The sequence below is a fragment of the Bombina bombina genome, chromosome 10 (genome assembly GCF_027579735.1).
Source record: "Bombina bombina isolate aBomBom1 chromosome 10, aBomBom1.pri, whole genome shotgun sequence".
Classification (NCBI taxonomy): Eukaryota; Metazoa; Chordata; class Amphibia; order Anura; family Bombinatoridae; genus Bombina; species Bombina bombina.
The window spans coordinates 152,382,106-152,400,252 of NC_069508.1; the positions used below are offsets into that span (position 1 = coordinate 152,382,106).

The following is an 18,147-nucleotide window of genomic DNA, read 5'->3' on the forward strand; positions in this document are numbered from 1 at the left end:
GGGTTAATAACTTATTAGGTGCGGCAGGGTCCGGGAGCGGCGGATTAGGTGTTAATACATTTATTATTAGGAGAGTGAGGGGGGATAGCGGATAGAGGGGTATACGTGTCGGGCTATGTTTGGGAGGCGTGTTAGACAGTACGGGAGATTTAATAACTTAGTCAGGTTTTGTAGGCACCGGCAGTTTCTAAAATGCCGTAAGTCACTGGCGACTCCAGAAATTTGTACTTACGCAGATTTCTGGACATTGCTAGTTTATCCGACTTACGGCACTTAAGCAATTGCCGGCGGGGTATGTTGGTTTGCTTGAGTTGCGAGCTGAAACTACGGGGGGCGGGGGTTCCCTCGCTTGCGCCGCAAACTACGATGTATATCGGATTGCGCCCCGTATTCAGATCCGCGCCCACGATGTTTGGCGAGTGTATTGACGCCCGCGAATGCAACATAGTTGACGATTTGATAAATATCCCCCATTAGCTTCTCTCTCTATCTATATATATATATATATATATATATATATACACACACACACACACAATACCCTCGTCATCTTTCTCTCTCTCTCTCTCTCTCTCTCTATATATATATATATATATATATATAACACACACAATACCCTCGTCATCTTTCTCTCTCTCTCTCTCTCTCTCTCTCTCTCTCTAGATATATATATATATATATATATATATATATATATATATACAAATACATAATTCCCTCCTTATCTCTCATTGTATACAAGACTAAGGGCCCACTGTTAGAAGAATTGACAGATCTTCAAGAAATGCCCATTCCACTCTCGCTATAATTGCACTATACCAAGCATGTTCTATTTTAATGACACATTTGTTATAGTGTGACTGTAATAGAAAAGTATCACGCTAAGTTTACACTGTACTGAACTGGTTTATTTCTAATATTGCAGCGACACTGTAACAAACGTCTTATTAATATACAACACATTTGGTACAGTACAGTTCCGATATTAGAGTTAAAACGTACAGTACAGTGAAAATTTATAGCGGCTATGAAAATACAATATTAAAAAAGCTGTCAGTTCCCAAAAACCTGTTTTACAAAGTGCAAAGCTTAAAAAAATGCACTTTAGCAAAAGGAAAAAGCTTCAGCTACTGTATTCTATGGGATATTAATTTCCTGTACACAAAAGCTTCCTAAAAAGAAAATAACCCGCCAAAAGTTATAAACATGTTACACATTATTGTATCGTACAGTGTAATACATACAAGACACAGCACAATATACCCCCCCCCCCCGCTCCTATAGGTGTATTATTCATGTATTATATTGTAACAAAAGAAGCTGAGTTTCAGTTGACACATGTAAATTGTAATTTAGATTACACCTTCAGGTGGTGACGCTTCTTTCAACATTCCGCCAGTGTCAGAGAAATATTGCGACAGTTAAGTATAGTATATCGCCTCCTGGCGAGACTGCCTTCTAATAGTTTCATACCTTAACAACATCTTACTGGCAATAAAGATTGCAATATGGATCCCTTAATAATAGTTTTATTGTTGTCAGTTGCAATCTGTGGGCTCACCCTCTCTGAGTGGCGATGTCTCCCATAGGAACTAATGGGGATTGTAGCTTTAGCAAACGTCCACCCACATTACCAGTTATCTGCGATCTTGGCGCAGGGGGGACCGCTGTGTAGTAACAATTTAAATAATGCTTATGTAAATGAAGTTTCACTGTACATTCACTAGATTTCTCGCAATGGTAATTCTAGCCACTGAAATGGCTGAAAAGATACATCCAAGATGGAGGACAATGCTTTGAATATTGCAAACTCACGGCAATGTTTCCCATTAATACAGGTTAATCCCATGAAAGACTCATTAAACTCCCACAAGCGCCTATATGTTCATCATGTCTGCGATCTCCATGGTTAATAGTGACAAAAAAACTTCCTACTAAATCTATAGGAGCTGGGGGATTGTGGGTATTTTTTACATGCATATACAATGTTTTATTTCTATGTATTTTATTGTATAATGCTAGAATATTTATTGTAATTATTGTTGTGTTTTTAAAAATTGTGGTTTTGCTTTTGCGTTTTTTTTAGATTTTGTGTTCGTTATATTAAGATTTCATAGAAGACAGTAGTCGTGACTCTAGTTTTCTTTATATTTTGCAGATATAAGTTCTCGCTGTTCTGAACGTGTATAATATTGCGAACGCACTGTAACAAATGTGTTCAAATGCGGCATGTGTGTGTACAGTCCTACTTTGGATAGCTGAATTTGATGGATACCAGTTTGTTGAACATTATTAGTAATAATAAATAAAATGTCGGCGTTTTATAAATAAACAATAATAATAATACTACATTGTATCTGCAGGATATGGTGTAAGATCTGTGGGTATGCCTAACAGTAATGCTTTCTTGCGTTCTATAAAAAGCAACATTATAAGTCAATGACATCAGTTAAACAAGTACTAAGCACATTTTAACAGCCAGATACTATAATAAAGTTGGGATACGTTGTAAATCATGTTAACAATGAAACTGGGCATCATATGTGGATATAGTAAACTTAACAATATGCAATTCTATTAAAACTTCATTTTAGCCATGCATAACTCTTTACTTCACAAACAATAAACTTCTGAATCTTTGTGACCGCAAACGGACATTAAACACTATATTCCATGCACCTCCCTCTAATTATGGTTTCATATGAAGAAGAGTTCCTGCACTTGTGCAAACAGGTCACCACTGGAATGCAGTGAAAGCTAGATTTCAAGATGGCGTACACATGACTAGAAGGAGACAGATAATAACCTCAACACTATGCTTGTAAAATGTATTTATTGGTTAATATCTGTTTCAGCTCCCATTCTGACCTTCTGTAAGTGTTAGAAACAAATGTCAGTCCAGAACACTGGTTTTCAACGCTCTCCTCAGGCCTCCTTAGCAGGACAGATTTTGAGGATATCTGAACTGGAGCAGAGGTGAAACAATCAGCTGATTAGTAAACATGGTTATTTTATCTACTCTCACCTAAATTAATCCTGAAAATCTGGCCGGTTAGGAAGGCCTGAAAACCAGTTGTCCAGAGGAAGTACCCAAATGATTTTAAATACATTAGCTCTACACTCTAGCTAGAGCATTGAACTAGACTCACAGTTGGTAAAGTCCTCATGGCAATTACAACAGGGGAAACTTGAACAGAATCAATGGGCAAGGGAGAAGTCGGGAAACATATCAGAGGTCAGACACAAGATTATCAGCAAAAATAATAGCAAATCTTATTAATTCATCACAACAATCAAGTGCCAATCATTCAAAACTTGTGTAAATAGACACCAAACCACCTTTTTAAAAGTGTAAGAAAACTACAAGCTGTAGGAAAAGTAATGCTTCAGTAAAAATAATAGTGGTCCCTCTGAAAGGGATTTTTGGCGACCTAAATTGGTTTCATAGGATTGGCACAGTGGATTATCTAGATCCCAAGCATCTTGTGCAGGAACCCAGGAGTAATTTGAATTTTCACAGTGAAAGGAGGGGGAGGATATCTAGAAAAAAAAAATTCTGACCTACAAGATGGAGGAGGGACACGTGGAAATTGAAGTTGCATAGTTGTAAGCATTAGTTCTGAGGACAAAAGAAAAATAGGATTGTTCATTTGACTATCAGGTTCAGAGAAGCAATTAAGTTAAAGCACAGTGTTTTGGAGTGCAGTGCCCTTACAAATACTTTGATAGGCTGGATCTCAATCTCTATTAAGCCAGACACTATGATTGGAAGCTTTCATAGCCCATTTCTTTTTACACCTGGCAGAGGAAAGGTCCATAAATATTCAGGCTACTTTAAAATTAAATAAAGTTTTGACATGCACTGCTGGGGTTACTGGTAGTAAAATCGTATTGAGTTGATTTTGATATGTAGAAATGTTCATCAAAACTCCTCCTCTCTTTACAAAACAGTGCATTTTTCTAGCCTTGTAGGACAGTTTTAGCAGATGACTACTTTGACAAAAATAAAATCCTACATATTTATAATATTGGTGATATATTTAACAGTTTATTGATACCCACTTCCAATGATTCTTCCATAGAGGAGCCATGTGAGTAGGTATTTTATTAGATGAAGCTGGTGGCCTTTTTTTCTCTATTTATAACAGGGTTCCAAACAATTACAGATGTTAATTAAGGATTTGAGTGGGTCAGGGACATCTATGTAAATTGAATATTCTTTGATGAGATCAGACAATCCCTTACAAAATGATAACTTAAAACCTCTTTTAGTCTACTGTCTGTAAGGCCAATGTTCAGAACTCCACAGCATATTAGGCAATGAGAAGTGAGTCCTGGGGTAGATCCAGAAGGGAAAGTTCTGCTGCAACAGCTCCAATAAGAATTTATAAAAAAATGTAGCATTGTTATGGGTAGTAGATTTTTTTCTTATAAAGGTGGCACCCACATGAGTGCTCTTGCTTTATAAATATGTTTAAACCTGCAAAGAGGAAAATAGCTGTGGCTGGTTCCTAATGTTTAAGCTACATTGGCTGAGGAGTCCATATTAGTCAAATACAGATACAGGAGAGATCTTTGATGGTTTGGGCTGTACCAGTGAGTGAGCTTAGCTGTTATAGCTTCCTATTTTCATGGACTGCCATTGTGTAGTACCCAGTAGCTGTTTCTCTGTACCTGATGGGCCAATGTGTGGACTAACTCAGCAGGGTTCATTATTCTCTCTGTATTGACATGTCGCAAAAGTAAATGAAAGTCCAGGTGATGGGCCTAAAAGATGATTAATAATCTTAACACTATAGCCCAGTACTCTGGATGGAGCTTTGGAAGTGAACCACAGCCTTTAGTGCGCCAGATAATTTAAGAAACATTGGTTGGTTATTTGGCATGACAAAAAGGAAGTCTTGACAAGAATGCAGTCAGATAGGCCAAGGTCAAAACATAAAGAGTACATAGTTACCAAGTTATAATGTCAAGAGGGTAGTCTGATACAAACCAAATGGTCAATGAGGAACAACTGTAACAGAATCACTAGGCAAGAGTAACCAGGAACCAGATAATCAACACAAATATAAGTATACCCTTAGGAAACTTCTATCACAACAAATATGTGTCAAACATAGCTTAGGGATTCTTGTCAAATCTTCATACTTGTAGATTCCCATCTTCATAACATTCCATAACAATAAAGCGCAGTGAAATTCCCTTTCATGATTATAAATGCCATTTTCGATCACCTTCCATATCCCATAACACCATATCCCAACTGTAAATGTTTATACATTTCCTTCCTGACATTCCATAAAACTAATCTGTTCTTACCTTCATTGAACAGCTTAGTTTTTAGAATTTTCAATTTTGACCATCCTTAGCCATTAATTTCAGTTCTTTCTTTCCTTGACTGTTAAACCACATTCTTATCTTGAGACAATAACATATCCCAAATGAACATAAAATCTCACCTTGATCTTAAATGACTATAAAATCAAACCCTGATCTTGCATGATCATAAATTCTAATCTAGTTCTTATGTGAAAATAAAGTCCAGTCATGACCTTCTATAAGCATAAACTGAATCCTATCTTAAACACCAGCCCTTGAATCAGTAGTTTGTCTTTTGAATATTTGAGATTGCTATCATATGTGCCCTTGCACTACAATGTAGATATTCTACTACAGGGCATAAGATACTGATCAAAAAAGTTTTGTTTTATGTTTAACTCCTTATGTTTCCTAGCTAGATGATATGTTCTAGATTAAGGCCTCTGGAGTGAGATAAAATACCTTATATAGTTTGTATAGACAAAGGGCCGGGGGGGGGGTGGCTTACTATAGATGAAGCTAAATTGTATATATTAGATATTACTTAGAAAGATGTACGTTTAGATAGATTGGATTCCTGCTATATATATTGGTGTTCATTGGGTTACAGTTCTTTGTGCACCTTGTCTGTGGCCCCATATTACTACACTACCCATCCAATGTCCTGCCCTTAACGCAAAGACAGAGCAGAATCTGTAATTATGAGAAGAACCACTGAGTGTTCTTTATTTGGGAGAAGTATAACATAATTAAAATTAAATAACCATTTAATTGCTTTGTCTTTTGCATCATGATATGCTGCAAGTGCATTATCGTGTATGTATATATATATATATATATATATATATATATGTTTCCATGCAAGGTTAGCACTCTAGCATAACTTCTTAGAGCCTGAGTCACAAATATAGGTCAAGTTCCAGGTTGGGGCTTATATATTGGGGCATATATATGGCTTGAAATGTCTACTAGTCCTGGACAACTAAGAAATTGCAGCCAATGAGTAAAACATTGGACTTTTTCCTATCTTCAACATTGAATGGACTAGTAACCACTGTTTAGTAAACTAAAGTGATATTTTTCTACCTATGTTTGTGTTCAGCTAAGACTATTTTATATCTCAGACTATAGCAATGTAATATTTTATTCTTATAATAATGAACTAATTCTAGTCACACATTTGGCAAAACAAAACAGAGATATGCTTAGACCTTAATAACTTGCACAAGAGCTGCCATTTCAGGCAATGGACCCTATACATGACCAGCAGTGTGGACAGGGTTCACATCTGTATATGTGAATCTTATCCCTTGGTGCTTATGAACCTCCCGGTCAAAGTGTGCTACTAAAGCAGCTGATAACTCCTCAGGGGTGAGGTGCAGAGTATTCCAGCCCATAAAGATTTTGTCTTCACAGTTTTTAAAAGATAAATTTGAGGTTTGTAAAGTTATTTATCTCATCTGTGAAGAGTTTTTAGTTTTCAGCCTTATGAGTTCCTGCATTGAGTATGGCTTTGTCCCAGGGTTTTTTCTTTTGTGTTGCACATTTACCATATGATTCCTTTAATGTACACCTTGCTTTGGCATTCTCACGAGTGCAACCCCCTGCAGATTTTACACGTGTCTTGTACAATTTATATCTGATTCTTACATTTGTGCACAAGAACATTTTATATGCACTGCCACAGTTTGTAATGTGATAGGTGGTTGCGATTCTGCTCATTGTAAGATATGTTTATTTTGTATGTTCTTTTTGTGAAGACACTAGAGACGTCTAGTACAAGGCTAATGATTGCACACTTAGACATAATGATTGCACGCTTACACATTGTGACTGACTTGACAATTTCACAGCAGTCATACAGTGTAACAAAAATGCTCCAGAGTTTCCTCCTGTCCACAAAGCAGTTTCCACTATCTCCTTCTGGCTCCTGTGTAAATAAACACTGATTTAACAAGTACACCATTTAGTGTTTTCAGTATAGTTGAAAGAGAGAACATTGTAATTAAAGGCACCTCCCTATAAAGTATCATGAAATGCTAAATACGTTGGTGAAGTGCCTTCATCTCTTTACCATTAAGTTCTGCTACATCCATTGTAGCTCGGCTAGGGATACCAGCTACTGCTACATTAAACACCAAGCTAAATGCTTCTGCCAGCTTAGTAGTTATTTAATAATACACATAGGGAGATAAGCATTGTACCTCACTCATTAGCACCAAGTCTCTAGTTCTTATAGTTCTGACCCCACATTCTGTCTGTATGTTTTGTCCTTAGGCATACAGCTTCGCTATTGGCACTTGGCCAAAGAATGGACTTCTAGACATGAACAAGGGTATGAGCCTGCAGCACATAGGGCGGCCTCACAGCGGCATAGGTAAGTGCTATATCTTGTGTATTGCTGGGGGTCACCACAACAAATCTGCTTGGGGCTTATTGCTAAAAAGGCTAATCCAAAACAGCACCAGAAACATCCTGTATAACGTTACATATTTGTACCAACACCCAACGGCTTGTCAGCTTTCATGAGTTGGGCATGCCACAGCCTGATTAATGGCAAGTTCCTATGGGAACCGTTTGTTTATGTGAGGAGAATGTGTCCTCCTCAAGTTCTTCAGCAACATGTTCCCTGCTCCCGCCATAACATCATTATTTAGCAGCACATTGCACTGTGTAGTAAAGTCACTGTCTTCCTGCCTTATAAAGAACTTGTGTCCTGTCTTCCAGTATATGGAGCAACGTGTGCTGAAGGAAATTACAGACACTTCTATTGCTTGTGGGTGGTTTGTTATGTTTTGCCAGAGACAGCAAATTTCTTGTTATATGTTACATCATGTGTTGCTGTTCTTATAATGTGACCAGTAGAATTATGATGTTCTGACAGTGCAGGGCAGGCGTAGGATAATGATTCTTCTATGGGAAAGATTCACTTTTTGCCTGTTTGGATTGTTTAATAGTTATGTTTTAGGAAAATGTCTTTAGATTTCCTCTTATGCTTTTTGTGCAGCCTGCATTAGTTATGGGAGAAGGGGTTAATTATGTTCTCAGCCTCTAACCACAAAACTTTCCAATCAATACATGTTAAGGAGATGAATTATTTAAATCTCAGCAGCATTTAATTAGTAAGACGTTTCTGAGGGATGGCTCTCCGAGAGTTATTGACAGGAGTTGCATTAAAATTTGGTTTTCGCTTTGAGTGGGCATTCATTTTACTGGCGTGTGCGGATGGCCTGAAGGAGCATTGCCTGAAGTCTGTGGTAGGAATTGCTTTCGTTCATAAAATATGCTGCCACACTTGTAATTTTGTGTTAAGTTTTCCATTTGATTTTACAAGTATTGTTTTGTCTTTATTTCCACAAGCAGTTTAAGAACATCGCCTTTGTTCATGGTGCATTTATTAAATAAGGAGAATAGTTTTACAGATGTGCACAATCATTTGTGCTTCTATTTTAATGTGGGCGAAACTTTCTAAGCAAATATTGCACAGACGCCATATTAATAGAGGATTTTATTTTTCTGCTGGTAGAGCATGAGAATTCCTGTTGATCTGCATAGCTTAAACTTGACTCTTTTCATGAGCATGTTAAATTTATAGAACTTTGCCTACTATAATGCAAGTAAAAACTCTTCCGGGGTCTGGGAAAGCTGGGTAATATGTAGGAGTACTTTCGGCTGGCATGAGGCATGTTTTTTTATAGGCCCAGCTAATGCCAGCAATAGCACAATTAGCTCAATACTTATTTCAAGAGTATTCCAATATCATTTGTATGCAGACGACACCCAAATCTACCTCTCTGCACCAAACCTAATTCCTTCCTTACTAACCCGTGTCACTAACTGTCTTTCTCACATCTCTTCCTGTGTGTCCTCTCACTACCTCAAGCTAAATCTCTCCAAAACTGAGCTCCTTATTTTCCCCCCTTCTTCCAAAATATCCACCCCCAATCTCTCTATAACTGTCGACAATTCCATCATAACTCCTACCCCGAGTGCCCACTGTCTTGGGGTGACACTTGACTCAGATCTTTCTTTCACTCCTCACATTCAGTCCTTGGCTAAAGCCTGCCACTTCCACATTAAAAAAAAAAAATTAGAAAAAAAAAATTAGACATTTCCTTACACAAGACACAACTAAGATTTTAATCCACTCTCTCATCCTTTCCTGCCTCAACTACTGAAATTCTGTCCTCTCTGGTCTCCCTAGCTGCCACCTAGCTCCTTTACAATCCATAATGAATGCCTCTGCCAGGCTTGTCTTCCTTACACGTCGCTCTTCATCTACTGCACCTCTCTGCCAATCCCTTCACTGGCTTCCTCTTGCCTCCAGGATTAAACACAAAATTCTCACTCTGACATATAAAGCCCTCAACTTCACTGCTCCCCCCTATATCTCAGACCTTGTCTCCAGATACTCTCCCTCCCATCCCCATCACTCTGCTTATGACCTTCTCTCCTCCTCTCTTATCACCTCCTCAAATTCCCATTTACAGGACTTCTCCAGACTGGCTCCCATCTTGTGGAACTCTCTGCCTCGCTCCACAAGATTCTCCCCTAGTTTTGAAAGCTTCAAGCACTCCCTAAAGACTCTACTGTTCAGGGATGCATACAACCTACACTAACCTTTCTTTATACCAGTTCTTCTCCTCCATTGCTATCCCCTTGAACCCCCTTAGTATGTAATCCTAAGAGCCCAGCTGTTTGTAGATCACCTTCTTAAGAGCTGACTACAACAGTGCGACTCTCGGCAGGGCCCTCTACCCATTTGATCCCTATAAATGTTTCCTTGAATACCGCCTATGTTTATAGCGCTGCGGAATCTGTTGGTGCTGTATACAAATAACTAATAATAATATTTGTATTAAAGCCTCTCATAAGTTGTGACGCATGTTGTTGCCCTGTGGACCTTTGCCCCAGTAGTCTCCATATCACATGGTATAAAGTCCTCACTTGACTGAAAGAGAGTAATCTCCCAATTTAACACCAACAGACAGTCCATGAGAATTAAACAGCTAACTTTCTGGGCTTCACCAATACCCAGTAACATAATATAAAAGAAAAAGTGAAAGTAAACATAGAAATGTTAGATAAGAACCAAAAATGCCCATCAAATCTACCCTTGTTATATATTACTGTTTTCTTATTCATGTCCCATCAAGTCTACCAATATTACATGTTACTGTTTTCTTAGGATAGCCTTATGTATGTCACAGGTAATTTTTAATTTTTTTATAGTCCCTGTATTTACCATCAGCATACAAAAATGGAAGAAAACCTTTTATTCAGCTAACAGATAAGAGTAACATTTTAGGGCTTTATCAGCGTTATATACCACATATAAGTTCCCCACCAAGTAGGAGGCGTAAAATAGATAATTTGACTTACCAAACTACTCCCTCCACCTCACAATGATAATGGAGACTGATGAAGAAAATGATCCATGTAATAACCAAATAGATAACACGTGTAACATATATCCATCAGATGTTAATCAGTTCCCTATAACACAATAATAATGAAAACGCTATTTCCTTCATATGTTAGTGAGAGTCCACTAGCCATTACTACTGGGATTAAACTCCTGGCCACTAGTAGGAGACAAAGCTACACAACATTCCACAAGCTTTTAACCCCTCTTACCTCTCTGGTATCCCAGTCTTATCTTTGCCTCTCAGGAGGAAACTGCTCCAGTTTCTTTGTGAAAAGGGGTTCTCAGACCTATGTGAGACCCTTTCTCCCCATAAGGAACCCTGGATTTACCTACTGTATAGGGGAATATTAGAGTACTTAGGCAGTGAATTTAATTCTCCTGTGGGAGTTTATCATTAGCCTCCTGTTGTATTAGTCTGTCACAGGTGTCGTGGGAACTGGCCCCTTACTAAATAATTTAGCACACTCTGATCTCTAGATGGAGTACACAGCAAGATTCTCATTTCCTTGGGATAAGTTCCTGTATCTACCGGAGTGAACAGTCTGCCGGGTGGCTGTGAAGTTCCGGCCTGCAGTTTTAGCACCTTCTTAAGTGCAACTTTTTTGTAAGTGTATTTGATTTCGCACTATTACTATATGAAGTTTTAGCTGTTCTGGGCTATGTGTTTTTGCGTCTTCCCCCTGTAGGAGTGGAGAGTCAACTAGTTTCAGTTAGCTGGACAACTGAGATGCTCCAGCACTTGTGAGTTGCTTAATTTTGCGTATATACATTTGCTTGGTCTGAACATTTCTGAAGTAATATACAACAAGATAGCTGAAGTTTTTGGCAAAGTGACTAAAATGTGTGTGTACTTTATTCCTGATTGTAGTCAAACGTAAAACTGTTTGTAACAGGTAATACCACATACACACGCTCATACAACACACACACACACTCTAATGCATGACACACATGCACCACACACACTCTTATACAACACACACACACCCCTCACACTTTCAAACAACTCACACTTTCATACAACACACAACACACACTCTAATATATCCCACATCACACATTTTCATACTATACACACACCAAACACTCTCATACAACACACACTCGCTCTCATACAACACACACATACATGCTCACCACACACTCTCCTACAAAACACACACATTCCTACAACAAACATACAAGTCACAACCCAGTAAACATAGAGTTGTGACCCAGTAATGGGTCCCAACCCGTAGTTTGAAGAACACTGATCTAGCACTTTTGCTAATCACTAATACTGATTGCTTCAGCTTGATCATGCATCTCAGGCTTATCAATTTAACGGCCCAGAGACTGAACTCTTGATTCATAATCTGTTTCCTTCTATTGACAGTGAGAGTCCACGAGAATATTTATATCCTATGGGAATTACTATTCCTGGCCACCAGGAGGAGGCAAAGACACCCCAAACAAGACTATAAATATCCCTCCCACTTCCCCTACCCTCCAGTAGTTCTTTGCCTTGTATCATGGAGGAAGGCAGAGTGAGGTGCTCTGTAACAAAGAAAATAAGTTTATTATGGATTGGCTCAGGAGAGCTGGGGATTTTATATCCATAAAAATCTATGCTGTGTTTCTCATGCCTCTTTGCAGTATAATTTATCCCCTGTTTGATAATGCGGTTTCACACTAAATGACAGACCTATTATTGTTAAGTTGTCCACTCTTTCATGGCCTTTTGTCTAATAAAGAGGAAGTGTAAGTCTCTGTGGCTTCTATCGCGACCGGATGATAACGCATCTAGGGTTCTAGAGGATCCCATAAGAAGGGCGGCTCTCTTTCCTGGCGTGGAAGATATTCTGGATATGGGAGCTATAGTCCGGAGAGGGGGAGAGGTTTTTACTCTATCCTCTATGTAGTTCTTAAAGGAGAGGGAGTTTTCCGTACTATTCTGGACTTGAAGGATTTTAACAGATCTGTACAAGTTCCACTCTTTAATGTGGAATCGTTAAAGGCCTTTCTTCTCCTAGCTCAGGAGGTTCAATCTATGTCTACCATTACTTTAAAGAGTCCGTTCCTTCATATCCCCATGCATAGGGATTACTTTAGTTTCTTGCAATTTGCCGTACTAAATAGGCATTACCAGTTTGTGGTGCTTCCAGTAGGATTGGCTATGGCTCCTTCTCACTAAGGTGCTGGGAGCTATTTGTTCGTCCCCAGGGGATTGCAGTAGCGTCTAAACTGGAGGTTATTTTGGTTCCGGCTACGTCCTTGCGGGTGGCTCAAGATCACACGCAGAAAATTATCTTGTTTTTCTGAGCTCATGGTTGGAGGACTAACCTGGAGAAGAGTTCCCTTGTGCAATCTGCAAGGGTTTGTTTGCAGGCAACATGAGTCTCTATCTCTCTGATATGCACAGGGAAACACTTCAGAGGGCATGTTCCCTGCTTCTGACGAAGTCCATTCGTCAGTGGCTCATGCATAGAGGTGGTAGATCGCACGATGGCTACATCTGACACTGTACCATTTGCTTGGTTTCATCTGCATCTCCTTCAATTGTGCATGCATAGACAGTGAAATGGGGATCATTCAGACCTGTCGCAAGTCGTTTATTTAGATGACCAGACGAAGGAAAGTCTTAACTTGTGGCTCTCCTCGGCAGTTCGTTTAGGACTTAGTTTCCGTTGTCCTTCCTGGGTCGTTATCTCAGTAGATTTGTGTCCATCTGGCTGGGTTGCCTCTTGTGGTTCTCTTAAAGTTTTTATGATCAAGAGGAAGTGTCTCTTCCTATCAATGTTCTGGAGTTGAGAGCTATTTAAACTGCACTCTTAGAGTGGCCTCATTTAACATCTTTTTTATTTATCCAATTACATTTGGATAGCATTACATTAGTAGCCTATATCAACCTTCAGGGAGGTGCAAGGAGCCCTTTAGCGATGCAGGAGGTGTCTTGCATCCTGCGGTGGGCAGAAAGAAACCAATGTCATCTTTCGGCTTTGCATATACCAGGGGTGAAACATTGGGAAGTAGATTTGTTGAATTGGCAAACTTTCCATTCAGAGGTGTGGTCTTTAAATCATGAGGTGTTCCTGGAAATAACCAGTAGATGTTCCAGACATAGATTTGATGGCTTCCCTATTCAATGTCAAGCTTCTGAAGTATGGTGCTAGGACTAGGGATCCTAAGGCAGAGCTAGTGGACGTGCTTGTGTTTCCATGGAAATACAACTTGGTGTATCTGTTTCTTCCTATAGTTCTTCTTCTCCGAGTGGTAGCTTGGATCAAAAAGGAAGGAATTCCAACTATTTTGATTGCTCCTGCATGGCCATGTAGGTTTTGGTATGCTGACTTAGTGAGAATGTCATCTACTCCTCCCCGTCGACTGCCTCTTTGCCAGGATTTGTTGTATTAGGGTCCATTATTTTATGAGGATCTTGATACTCTGCAGTTAACTGCCTGGAGGTTAAGTGGTTGAGAGATGTTCTCTACCTAAATGTTTCTCTCTTTGAGGTCAGCTGGCCTATTTCTGGTTCTGTGCACTGATAAGTTCAGTGCTATCTTATTAGTGTGGAGTTTTGTCTCTAAGCCTATTTCTCTTGTCTTCAGGAGGTGCTGAAGATGGACCATTTGGTCTGTGTGTTTGGGGTCATTCTTGGACCTTGGATACTTGGTTGGCTACTTTTGCCAGTTGTTCTGTTTGCATTTGGGCTTGTGCTCTCCCTAATTTGATTCTAGGTTTTATAAAGTTTGTTTGAGCTTTTGCTCTTTGTGTCCGCATCTTTGAGGAGACGGTGTTGGTTCGAGTTGTTTGTTTTTTCATGATGGGATGAACTCCTTGTTGTGGTTGAAAGTTATTTCAGAGAGACATATAGGGAGACAGACATGGCTCCTTTGCTCGGGGTGTTTGACTTGGGCCTTTGGCTCAGGTCTCAGTTGAGTGGTTGAGCAGTTGTGTTCCTATGTTTTTCTTGTCTCAGTGAGATATTATTGGGTGAAGAGTTTTTCGGAGGTGGTGCTTATAATTGGGACTTTTTTTTCTTTTTTACCATCTGAACAGTGTGAACTCCACAGCTTGGGTATTGGTTTCCCATAGGTTATAAATATTCTCGTGGACTCTCACTGCCAAGAAGGAAATTCAATTATCAGGTAAGAATAATTGTAGATAGTTAGTTGAGAACTTTTCTTTAGGCGAGGCAACCTGTAACAAGTACTTTTATCACCAGTTGCTATTTTTTTCTCTTTCCTAGTGCCATTAACATGTTTTTCCTAGTGTTTCTTAGAGTTTTCCGAAATTTTACAAAATAATCTGCAAGTTTCTTATAAGATATTTGACATCCACATCTCTGTTCTAGATCTAGTCATTTTAAGTCTAATAGTTAAGAGATTTTCTCTTCCTGAGAACTTTATTGGTTTTAAAAGTTTTTCAAACTCATCTTTTGAACCTATAAATGGTTTAAACATTCTGATTATTTTATGTGTTGTTTCTTTTGCAATCATTTCACCAGCAGAGTTTCTCTTTTATTTATCTTTCTTGTAAGACTCCTTATCTTGTTTTCTATTAGGATAAGGTATGTTCTCTGTTTTATTGTCAGTCAGGACATTGTTGTTCACTTTCTTTGTCCTATTTAAATTTTAAAGAGCATTTAATTTGTTCTCATCCTACATAATATTTAGAAAGAACAAAAGAAAAAAAAACATTTGTCCATGTATGAGTCAGACGACTAAAGGTGTTTCTTTAGCTTCTTGGTTAAAGTTCTCATTAAAGGGATACTGTACCCAATTTTTTTCTTTCATGATTCAGGTACAACATGCAATTTTAAGCAACTTTCAAATTTACTCCTGTTAGCAATTTTTCTTCATTCTCTTGGTATCTGTATTTGAAAAAGCAGTAATGTAAGCTTATGAGCCGGCCCATCTTTCGTTCAGCATCTGGGTACAGTTTGCTGATTGGTGGCTAAATGTAATCACCAATCAGAAAGCACTATCCACGGTTCTGAACCAAAAATGGGCCGGCTTGTAAGCTTACTTTCCTGCTTTTTCAAATAAAAATACCAAGAGAACAAAGAAAAATTGATAATAGGAGTAAATTAGAAAGTTGCTTAAAATTGCATGCTCTATCTCACCTGCCTGCTTAAACCTCTCTTCAGGCCTCCCTAACAGGCCACATTTTGTGGATATCTGAACTGGAGCACAGGTGAAATAATCAGCTGATTAGTAAACATGGTTATTTTACCTTCTCTCATCCAAGGTAATCCTGAAAACCTGATGGGGAGGTCTGAGGACAGGTTTGATAGCCAGTACTATATCTGAATCATTGAAAAAAAATTGGGTTCAGTATCCCTTTAAGTATAGCTTTATGAGAAGCAGGAATTGTCACGACCAGGAACATGGGTTTCCTGCTTAGCAGCCTTTTTCCTTTTCTTTGAGCCACTGGATGGCTCTGGCTAACTCTGGGCATCTTTTGTGACCACCTGTCTGCACTGGCTGTTCTCATTTGCTCCACCTGCCTGACAATTGCATTTAGTTCTATCTGCCTTGACATTGCTTCACTCTTTTTCTGAGCCCCTGTTTGCTTGAAGCCTGTTTGCCTGCTTTGAAGTCTTGGCTTTTTTTTGACCCAGCTTGTTTACTGACCGTGCCTTGCAGATATCCATGTACTTGTTGATTGTTTGAACTGCTACCTGGTTTCCTGATCCATGGCTTGCCCTGGAATTTGTTTTTTGATTACAATGTAGGACCCTGTCTGCCAGCGTAGTATCCAGATCCTGTCTCAGCCACAGAGCCTGTCTGATAGCCAGATAATGTATCAGCAACAGAGCCTGCCTGATATCCATATCCTGTATCAGCCACAGAGCCTGCTTGATATCCAGATCCTGTCTCAACCACAGAGCCTGCCTGATATCCATATCCCTTCTCAACCACTGAGCCTGCCTGATATCCAGATCCTGTCTCAGCCACAGAGCCTGTCTGATATCCAGATCCTGTGTCAGCCACAGAGCCTGTCTGATATCCAGATCCTGTCTCAGCCACAGAGCCTGTCTGATATCCAGATCCTGTCTCAGCCACAGAGCCTGCCTGATATCCAGATCCTGTCTCAGCCACAGAGCCTGTCTGATATCCAGATCCTGTGTCAGCCACAGAGCCTGTCTGATATCCAGATCCTGTCTCAGCCACAGAGCCTGTCTGATATCCAGATCCTGTCTCCATCACAGAGCTGACCTGGTATCCAGATCCTGTCTCAGTCACAGAGCTGACCTGGTATCCAGATCCTGCCTCAGCCACAGAGCCTGCCTGATATCCAGATCCTGTCTCAGCCACAGAGCCTGCCTGATATCCAGATCCTGTCTCAGCCACAGAGCCTGCCTGATATCCAGATCCTGTCTCAGCCACAGAGCCTGTCTGATAGCCAGATAATGTATCAGCCACAGAGCCTGCCTGATATCCAGATCCTGTCTCAACCACAGAACCTGCCTGATATCCATATCCTGTCTCAACCACAGAACCGGCCTGATATCCATATCCTGTCTCAGCCACAGAGCCTGTCTGATATCTAGATCATGTCTCAGCCACAGAGCCTGCCTGATATTCAGATCCTGTCTCAGTCACAGAGCAGGCCTGATATCCAGATCCTGTCTCACCCAGAGAGCCTGTCTGATATCCAGATCCTGTCTCAAACACAGAGCCTGCCTTGTATCCAGCTCCTGTCTCAGCCACAGAGCCGACCTTGTATCCAGATCCTGTCTCAGCCGCAGAGCCTGCCTGATATCCATATCCTGTCTCAACCACAGAACCTGCCTGATATCCAGATCCTGTCTCAGCCACAGGGCCTGCCTGATATCTAGATCCTGTCTCAGCCACAGAGCCTGCCTGATATCCAGATCCTGTCTCAGCCACATAGCCTGCCTGATATCCAGATCCTGTCTCAGCCACAGAGCAGGCCTCATATCCAGATCCTGTCTCAGCCACATAGCCTGCCTGATATCCAGATCCTGTCTCAGCCACAGAGCAGGCCTCATATCCAGATACTGTCTCAGCCACAGAGCCTGCCTGATAGCCAGATCCTGTCTCAGCCACAGAGCAGGCCTCATATCCAGATCCTGTCTCAGCCACAGAGCCTGGCTGATATCCAGATCCTGTCTCAGCCACAGAGCAGGCCTGATATCCAGATCCTGTCTCAGCCACAGAGCCTGCCTGATATCCAGATCTTGTCTCAGCCACATAGCCTGTCTGCTATCCAGATCCTGTCTCCTCTCCATATCCTGTCTCAGCCACAGAGCAGGCCTCATATCCAGATCCTGCCTCAGCCACATAGCCTGCCTGATATCCACACCCTGTCTCAGCCACAGAGCATGCCTCATATCCAGTTCCTGTCTCAGCCACAGAACCTGCCTGGTAGCCAGATCCTGTCTCAGCCACAGA

At 40.2% G+C, this 18,147-nt stretch overlaps 1 protein-coding gene across 4 annotated transcripts in view; it reads left to right on the top strand.

Annotated features, from left to right (window-relative positions):
- Positions 1-18,147, top strand: part of ERI3 (ERI1 exoribonuclease family member 3) — a 922,564-nt gene that overhangs the window by 587,209 nt on the left and 317,208 nt on the right. For all 4 annotated transcript variants that reach the window (XM_053693395.1, XM_053693393.1, XM_053693394.1 and 1 more), the window contains one exon: positions 7,597-7,696. In XM_053693395.1, coding sequence (XP_053549370.1) covers positions 7,597-7,696 — 100 coding nt within the window. The remainder of the gene's footprint in view (positions 1-7,596; positions 7,697-18,147) is intronic.